At 43.9% G+C, this 10,000-nt stretch overlaps 2 protein-coding genes across 3 annotated transcripts in view; one reads left to right on the top strand and one right to left on the bottom strand.

The window, feature by feature from the left end:
* The window catches only part of dbh (dopamine beta-hydroxylase (dopamine beta-monooxygenase)), a 19,810-nt gene extending 11,583 nt beyond the window's left edge, over positions 1–8,227 (top strand). Inside the window, exons 7-12 of the mRNA XM_012834109.3 lie at positions 372–515; positions 1,506–1,544; positions 2,945–3,004; positions 4,980–5,107; positions 6,451–6,610; positions 7,919–8,227. Of these exons, the coding sequence (XP_012689563.2) occupies positions 372–515; positions 1,506–1,544; positions 2,945–3,004; positions 4,980–5,107; positions 6,451–6,610; positions 7,919–8,053 (666 nt within the window). The 3' untranslated portion in view covers positions 8,054–8,227. The remainder of the gene's footprint in view (positions 1–371; positions 516–1,505; positions 1,545–2,944; positions 3,005–4,979; positions 5,108–6,450; positions 6,611–7,918) is intronic.
* A 154-nt stretch (positions 8,228–8,381) lies between these two features.
* The window catches only part of sardh (sarcosine dehydrogenase), a 64,826-nt gene continuing 63,207 nt past the window's right edge, over positions 8,382–10,000 (bottom strand). For both annotated transcript variants that reach the window (XM_012834134.3, XM_012834135.3), the window contains exon 21: positions 8,382–9,561. In XM_012834134.3, coding sequence (XP_012689588.1) covers positions 9,394–9,561 — 168 coding nt within the window. In that variant the 3' untranslated portion in view covers positions 8,382–9,393. The remainder of the gene's footprint in view (positions 9,562–10,000) is intronic.

Below are 10,000 nucleotides of genomic sequence, written 5' to 3'. Positions count from 1 at the left end.
TCCATATATTTTGCGGAAACAGTAAAAAAGTTGAAGTGGCAGCTGGTGAAGAGTGATTGCTCAGCATTTCTCTGTGACATTTGTCATCAGCTGCTTCTCCTTCTCCTTCTCCTTCTCCTTCTCCTCCTTCTCCTTCTCCTTCTCCTTCTCCTTCTCCTTCTCCTTCTCCTTCTCCTCCTTCTCCTTCTCCTTCTCCTTCTCCTCCTTCTTCTCCTTCTCCTTCTCCTTCTCCTCCTTCTCCTTCTCCTTCTCCTTCTCCTTCTCCTTCTCCTTCTCCTTCTCCTTCTCCTTCTCCTCCTTCTCCTTCTCCTTCTCCTTCTCCTTCTCCTCCTCCATCGCCATCTCCATCTCCATCTCCTTCTCCCCTCCAGGCTCTTCCTCCGGGGGGCATCTTCATCTTCGCGTCCCAGCTGCACACTCACCTGGCTGGGCGTGGGGTGCGGACGGTCCTGGTGCGTGGTGGTCGGGAGGTGGAGGTGGTGCAGGAGGACAAACACTTCAGCACACACTACCAGGTAGACAGAATATATAGGCTACTGTTTTTATACTTTATTCTAAAACTACGTCCTGTATGCTGACATACACAGACACAGACAAACACATACACACTGACAAAAATAATCTAGCCTTCACTCATACTTGAATACACACACTCACTCACAAACAGGCTTGCACGCACACACACACATAAACACAAACACATACACAGACACATAGATTCTATTGTAAGAAATGAAGGAAGTTTCTTTGTTTCTGATGCAGCAATCTTTATTCCAGTAAAGTGCAGTAACGAAGCACGTAGAACATACTCCGGATTCAGCGGTGTAGGTCTGAACAACAAGCATCTCCAATTCTAGCCATATATATAGTTTTAAGACACCTCCTAGTAATGTAAATGAGCTAGGCTTGTAATGCAAACAGGTCTGGCAACCTTTTGTTGTTCTGTATTCTAATCAGGTTTCTCTGACCTGCTGACTGAGATGGTTCTCAACGGCCTACCCCCATTCCCATACTATGATTAATTGCAGTCACTCACACCTTAGTTTGCTTCCTGATCCCAGGTGTCTGAGCAAATCCAGTGTGGGGACCTTTCCTTTGTTACCATGATAAGATTACCATTTTGGATATTCTGCCGACCAACTTTTGGTGGTCACAGCAGCTGCTTGATCATGAATCTTACAACGCACACACACACATAAACACAAACACATACACAGACACATAGATTCTCACAAAAGCACCCTCCAATCTAGTACACACACACACACACACACACACACACACACACACACACACACACACACACACACACTCACACACACACACACACTCACACTCACACACACTTTCCCAGTAATTACAAGAAGCAGCAGAAGTGCTGGTGTTGGCTGGCAGTAAGCAGGACAATCTCATTTCACTTGATTGTAAAAACCATTAATAAATAATCGGCACAGAATTGTGTTCTTAAGGCCGCTCCTGATGGATGTGCCTGTTTTGGCCCACAGATAATCCGGACATTGAGGAAGATGGTGAACGTTTTGCCGGTAAGTCGTCGCTTGGCTCGCCTCGGCTCGGCTCGGTTTGGTTAGCCGTTAGGATGGAGGCCGCTTCAGCAGTGCTGCTGTGGAGGAGGAGGAGGAGGAGGAGGAGGAGGAGGATCTGACTGAAAGATGAGGGAGAGAGAGAGAAAGACGGTGCAGACAGGAACCGCCCGGGGCCTGCAAGCCAGCGACAAAAGCACAGATCTACTGCATTTCCTGTGTCAATAACAGCGCCCACACACACAGACACACACGCACACACACGCAGCAGTGCAGGCCCACACACTCGCACCCCATTTCTTCTCACATTGCCAAAACCATTTATTGACCGCTTATTTAGTGTTTCGGTGTCTTGCGGAAATTGACACTTAAGTCGAACTGTTTATCCCATGGCAACCATGTATAATTAACAATAATCCTCCAGTGGGAATTGGAACCATTCGATTAAAGTGTTCAAGAAGGGCAGGTGGGGGAGGGGACTTCTCTCCCTTCAATCACTACATTGATATTAGAGTGAGCCCTTGCACAACTGATGCCCCATTATTTCTCTCAGGATTGTTTAATGTCTGTGTGTTGATGTCATTTGACATCATCTGCAAGTGGTTGTGATCACTTTGAACCCAAGACTGCCTTTAATTGGTGGGCTGATTTTTGAGAAATGAAACTTTGCTTCAGGCTAGGTTTCCTGGTTGCTATGGTTGCCTAATTGCTATGCTAGCTAAGGAAACTTTTAAATGACCTTGAACAGTTTAAATTGTGAGTTCCATTGGCATGAAATGATAGGTAGTCATCAAGCTGATGTTACATGCTCTTCAATTTAACTGGTAACATACAAATACCCCCAAATACATACGTTTAACTTTAAGGTCTTTGATCAGCCAAAGTGGACACATGTAACTCCTCTGCTGGTCACCCTCTGGCTCCCTGTAGCTACCCGAATTACATTTAAGTCCCCCTCTCTTGCCTATACCATATGATAACCATAACCATGACCTGACCTAACCTAACCTAGAGATAGCTAGGGATAGCTAGGATATCCAGTTCTAAGCAGGTTAACAGGCACAAGACCTCGCATGTTGTCACATCCTGTTAAATACAGTGGGGTGGGAATACACCATTCCTGTTGCGTTATCGACAATAAAGCACTGTTATTGAATACTGATGAATGGCTGAGTGTGAATGAAAATGTGTTATCTATCGCCTATTGTTTTTACCCAATACATTAATTTGATTTGTGTGTGAAGGGTGTGCTCCTATTTCTTTTCACTTTCTCTTTCTAGGGTGAAAGAAATGTTGATGTTTGTGTTTTGCACTTGTCTTTTATCCCTCTCACATTTTCATCTATTTGTTTTCTCTCTCCATCTCTCTCTTTCTCTCCCTTGGTGCTTTGTGTATATCTGTAGGGCGATGTCCTGATAACCAGATGCACATACAACACTGAGGACAGGAACAAGCCCACAGTGGTGAGTAGCCTACTCTGCACACACACACACACACACACACACACACACACACACACACACACACACACACACACACACACAAACAAAAATAAACAATATGACAATATTTAGAATGTGCATCATTTATGTACATAGGTACACTACAGACAGTGCCAGTGACACACATTATTCTTTAACAGCACCTAAACACACATATACACAGACACACAATAATGGTGTGTTAAAATTTTATTTAATTATCGTGCCTCAGTGCATGGTGTCTATGCAGATGATGAGAGTATACAGTGCCCTCCAAACGTCTAGATTGTGCTGACCATCCGTAACGTTATAAAAGTAGTCCATGCTGCAGCTGTTTTTAACCATCACACACACACACACACACACACACACACACACACAGACACACACACACACACACACACACACACACACACACACACACACACACACACACACACACACACACACACACACACACACACACACACACACACACCATAGCACACGGTATGAAATGTGACTTCCCAGGGTCACACAGAGTTCCCAGGTATACACGAGTGAGTTTTCAAGGTCCATTTCACTCCATTTCCATAACCCCTCCACCCCTTTATGTAATTCCCCTCACCTGTGTCCCTTACTGCTTTAAAAAATACAAAACTACACTCTTTATATGGGGCTACACCAGGTGTGAGTTGTCCCGTGACCGAACTGTACAGTTGTCCCATAACTAGAATCTTCAAATCACAGATGAATAGAGACTACACACTGAGTTGATAACTAACAGTGGTGATGATAGAAACCAACACACCCTGTCACTGACGAACAAGGAGCTATAGAATACTACAAACTCAGTCATTAAAGAACAAAACAGGAGCTATGGATCCATACACACTTCTTCACTAAATAATATTACATGCTATATATATACAATCCTTGAAGAACAAGGAATGCAGGGTACTGCACACACTGTTTGCTGAAAAACACCGGCTCAAGGATAGAGGGAACAGAACACAACACACTCAGACAGACTCAGGCAGAACAAAACAAGGGCAGAAAACTGTACACTCAGCTGCTGAAGAATAGTGGTGACCGACCAGTCCACACTCAAGAACAGGGTCACTATAATAGAACACACTCGGAACATGATGAACGGACATTACAGGGCACTACGCATTCGGCCCTGAGGCCCTCCACCCTAATGGACATTTAAGTGCAGCACACGGGCAGCACAGTCCGCAGCCCGATTAAACTAATCAGTCTGGACTCCGCTAAACTGATTTGTAGAACCACAGACAAAAACAAATGCAAACACAGCCATTCAAATATTAGTTTGTGTCAGGGATGTTTGTGTCTTACGGTAGCTCTGTAAGGTTCACTGACAGGCATAGATTTGGGGAACAAAGCCTAACACTGGCTATATGTGCTACAAGTAGTTCCTCAGAGCTCTGAGTCACAGCACGCTGTGAAGCATTTTGATTGCATAAATGAATGCCCTGAAATGAACTCTTGAGAGAACGGTAGACGAGTGCTAAAATATGATTCATTCGTGCAGGGTTTAAGCCAATCTGTCATATCATGCAAAAAACACCCAACCGTTCACACGCAACTGACCATTTTGTGCATTTGTGAAAATTGATGAAGTCAGAAATGTAAAGCACCATGGCATCCATGTCCTCAGCTATCCAGATGTTTACTCTTTTCTTCATCCCTTCATTCCGTCTTTCTTTTTCCTACCTGCGTTCATTACTTCCTTTGTATTCTCTCTGTTTCCAATCACTTAGCTGAATGTGACTAGCAATTACAAGGCCATGGGATTTGATTCCCAGGGTCACAGACATATTAAGAAATTGCATCATAAATCTCCCTTTTATTTAAATTTCATTTATTCTAAGTCTCTTTGGATGACATTGTCCACTAAATAAATAAGTAAATCAATGAGATATAGAAACTCTCTCTCTCTGTTACGTGGCTTCAGGGTGGCTTTGGCATTATGGAGGAGATGTGTGTGAACTACGTGCACTACTACCCCCGCACCCAGCTGGAGCTGTGCAAGAGTCACGTGGATCCCGGCTACCTGCAGAAGTACTTCAGCCTCATCAACAGGTACAGCAGCGGGAGCCTGGCAGTCTCACTGTGCATCAGTGGTCCTCTGATCCTCGCTCTGACCTGGGGACAGTTGATCATTCATCTAACTACATCTAAGGATGCAATTTAGAAAGTCTGATGTGAGCTCCTTACCCTTAGTAGAAGGCTAATTTCAACTTGCAGATTTGTTTACGCATACTGTATGTACGCACACATAGCCTGGCTACGTGTAGGAAGGAGGGTGCAAATCAAAACTCAGTTTATCAGTGAATGCCTGACCTTAAGGCTGACCTGAGAACAGCTGTGTAGACTTGTCACCACAACAGGAGAAAGGGTGCAATTAGAAGTCTGAACTGTCTTTATATACTGTATATATATATATATTATATCTCAATGGAGGGGCAACTTCAAGTTAAAGAAACACACATACAGCTCTCTGGCAAGAATCTCTGACATCCATTAGGAAGTATTGTCCTCTTTGTTACTTATAGACACATACACAGATTAACAACGGAATCAGCCAAGAGTCTTTCACATCCACTAGAAGCTATTTCCCTCAAATACCTCAAACCGATGCCATATCGGAACATCAAGGTCATTTTTTAAAAACAGTTGCACATTCCACTCTAGAGGCAACTGCTCACAAGTTATCACTGTCTCAAAAAGCGAGGCGCTGTTCATGAAATTCTAGGAAGACTTTGTTTTTGTCTAGGAAACAACCTTGGCTGAACAGCTGATGCCACAGATGTCATTGCCAATAAAACACACTTATATTCTTCAAGAGATCTAAGAGAATGCAATAACCTCAGAGCTGTATTAAAAGCAAGATGGAACAAATCTTGTCATACATATTAGAACAAGATGCCAGGGCAATCAAAACGGTTCTAAGAGTACTCTGGTAAACACATTTGAAGTGATATACAACTGAATAACCTCTTTGTGCCCTTAAGAACCAAGAAAGAGTATTTTGTGTGATTTTTTTTTTTGACACTTCAGCGTTTTAAATAACACACAAAAATGAGAAAACATGGTGTCAAAAACCATGCAGCATCCCACAAAAAGTATAAACATCCTTCCAGATCCACGCACTGGCCATCCACACATTAAATGGAGCCTGTTCTGAAAGGAGCGGGTGTGAGGATCTCGTTTGAGTAAATAGAAAAGGGATCTAATGTCATTTGGACTGAGATTGATATTGGGGTTTTAATACCGCTGAGGATTATTCACAGGGATTTCTCATTCCCCACTTATTCACTGGTGCTCAGTTCTGTTGGTCCCTGAATACCCTACACTCCTCAAACACACACACACAACCCCCCCCCCCCCCACACACACACACACATTCTCTCTCGGTCCTCCAGGTTCAATGGGGAGGACGCATGCAGCTGCGGCCAGCCTGGCGTGACGGAGCAGTTCTCCTCCCTGCGCTGGGACACCTTCAGTGCTGAGGTGCTCGGCTCCCTCTACAAAACCTCCCCCATATCCATGCACTGCAACCAGTCCACTGCCCAACTCTTCCCCGTGAGTAGCTCCCCTCTCTTTGGAACCTTGACACTCACTGGCATCGCCGTTTATTTCACCGGCATAGTTGCATTCTGTGATATTTACTAACATCACAATCTAAACTACTAATTCACAAATTTATTTCGCGACATCACTGACTGATATTACTTCAACATTCACTAACATCATTTACAGACATCACAGTCTTACTCATTGATGTCAAAATGTTATTCTGTGACGCAATTTCAGTTCACATCATCAATCCATATCAGTCTTACTATGACTTGCATGACCAGGTCACTCACTGACATCAGTTACACTGTTGCTAACATCACACTGTCCATAACTGTCATCACTCACCTACTAAAATAAATACATTACCTGGCCAGCTGGCATCACCATCTCAACCAGACTTCGATAGCCCAGTCCTCTCCCTCTCCTTCCTCTAATGCTATCTCCTCTAACTAGTACTTACAGTAGTTACATTCTTGCACTTTTTTTTATTTCTTATGTAAAGTAGTATTCATTGTTACACTAGGTCTCTATTGCTCGTGGCTTGATTGTTCTCTCCTTTGTACGTCGCTTTGGATAAAAGCGTCTGCTAAATGACTAAATGTAAATGTCATTGTGAAGTTTTCTGCCTCAAGTTGGACACATTGTCTTTCACTTTTAACTTCAGTGTAACTGGTCTAACTCAGAGTGTGAAGGATATGATGCATCCGTGTTATGAGAGTGGAGTGGGATGAGGTGCTGCTGACCTGTGCTCCAAAATGACATCAACAGCTCACAGTACACAACAGAACAGAGACGAGGAACAGTGTGCGCGCGCACACACACACACACACACACACACACACACACACACACACACACACACACACACACACACACACACACACACACACACACACACACACACACACACACACACACACACAGACAGACACTTTCTCTAGTTCTCTCACTGAATAAGAGGGAGGTTTATAAGAGGCTTAAAAAGGTGTTCCATTTTCACAGTAGCCCAGCCTTGATGAGGATGGTTCAAAATACTGTTGTGGTCATTTCATGCTTGGTACTTTTATTTTATTTATAACCTCATATCAGCTCAGATCAGAAATATTCAACACGGCACCTTCACTGGAGGAACACTGAAGCCCTCTGCTACCTCTGAAAGTGTGAACTAAGCAGCCATTAACACACATGAACACACACAATTAAGAGTGTATTCGTGTGTGTGTGTATGTGTGTGAGCCAATGTATGTGTGTTCCAGCGTTTCAATGTATGTGTGTGTCTGTGTGTATTTGTGCACACCTGTGTTCTGGCAGGGTGATTGGGAGAGACAGGAACTGCCCCAGGTTACTGATCAACTCCAGAGACCTCTCTACCCCTGTGAGGGAGGGGGACACCCCCAAACGCCCGCCTCCAGCACCCCCATAGAGGTGAGACCTGAGCAGCTTTAACACCCAGGAGTTGGAGCCTCTTCCTGGGGTGCACGTGCACACTCCTCACCCGGCTCTTATGGAAGTTCTGCTCCTCACTCAGTCAAAGCCATAATGGAGAATATATCCTTGAAGTGGTAAAATATGTCTAAAAAGTCAAGAGAATGTACACATTTGAAAAACCAAACCGCTTTGGTGTGAATAAGTTGTGGTATGCAGTGTATTGATTATTTTATACATGTTGACTTGTTTTATTGAAACACTATTTCCACTTGTAGTTGTTGGCCCATCTAAGATACCATGTAATTTCATGAACAACACAGCAAAGATGAGAGATGTGCATAGAACATTGTGTCTTGTCTTTATTTCTCAAAAGTTCATTGACAGTTCACTCTGTAAGGACAAAACTACTACACATGTCACATTGAAAAGCTTTAGCGGTTAGCAGCATTTCTACTTGGCTTTGCATAAAATATGTTCAGATAAAGACTGACATAGATTGATATAACATTAGTGCTCCTTGTGATTAAAAAGGGAATTACTCCAAGGTCCTGCATACGCTGCTTTTCACTATTTGTGTCTAACCTTGCTAGATACAGGCCTGACTGAATGCGGGAATATCCCACACTAATGCTTTGCTGTCACGTAAGCTTAGGACCTCAAGATCGGCAGAGCAAAAAACTTTCATACATCACTTCCATTTGGCATTAAAAGACACTAATAAAAGTAAAGGGATTATCCCTGGTGGTGTTGTCTTTGTATGAATTTCCACAGGATGACTTTATGTATGTACATTTTTAGATCAGCAATTTCATCTGTTTAAAAAGCACTGGAAATTGTACATGTTTTCTCTTCTTCAGCAGTCCATATGTCAAGGTTGGTGCCATGGACCCCTTGTCTTAGAAATACTGCATAGGAACATTAACTGCAACAAATAAATGACATTTCGGTAATATCTAACGCTTGACTGTTCACGCTTCAGTAGCATCTGGACGGTGCCACAATCCTCTGAACTACCTGTAGTAGCTGTAGCTGTGTGCTTTTTACTCTGACCGATGATTAAAAGGTTACATTTAAAGACATTTTTTACAAAATCACTTTACTTATTTGCTTTAAAAGAATGGTTTAGTATTCTTGATTTGAAGGCACCAATGGTTTCTTGTTTACAAACCATAAAACTGGGAGGGGTCGGTGTGGGCTATTGGCCCCCCCTCTCAGACCCTCATGGTATGTTTGTGCGATCAGCAATACTCCTCTAACGTGATTGGTGTATGTAAACATCCACTCCGCCCACCTTCCGTAGACACAGCCATCCTCCCCTCACAGAGGAAGAGGGTGGGGTGGGGTGGGGGTGGGGGGGGTTACATCCTGGCCTTGTGCAGGTTGCTTTGATCTAGCGGGGCGTCGTAGATGCCCTTCACCCGCTTGTTCTCGGGGTCAAAGGGCGTCTTCAGATGGGCTTTGGCCTTGTACACCACCCCCATCCGCTCCAAGGTGAACTCTCCACTCCGCACAAAGGCAGGGCTCACCTGCGGAGTGACACACAGACATAGACACAAATTAAATCAACACTAAAAGCTGCAGCAGGATATTGAAACATTTCAGCAGCACATCAAGACACACACAGACATTCACATCCAGAGGAAAAGACGAAGCGCTAACAGAAAACACAAAACTCACTGTCACATCTGAACTACAATTAGTACCACAACACACAGCCACAGAGTTGAGGTACGATACTGTGATATTGTGAACTGGTGTAAACGTTTCAGCTCCATCAACACACAGGGACACACACTCCCTTTTCCTTCCTAAATGAATCCGTGGGCCCAGCACCATTAGCCCTGAGCTAGCTGCCTGTGATCCATAAAGCATGAATCAGGTATGTGCTCGGACTGAGAAGTGGGCTCTTCTGTGGCGCCATTCTCAATCTGGTCGTCCCGCTCTCCTCTGAGGTAAACCACAGGC

Source organism: Clupea harengus, chromosome 12 (genome assembly GCF_900700415.2).
Source record: "Clupea harengus chromosome 12, Ch_v2.0.2, whole genome shotgun sequence".
Taxonomy (NCBI): Eukaryota; Metazoa; Chordata; class Actinopteri; order Clupeiformes; family Clupeidae; genus Clupea; species Clupea harengus.
Note: the sequence above shows the minus strand (reverse complement) of the source record. Positions and strands in the feature narration are given on the sequence as shown.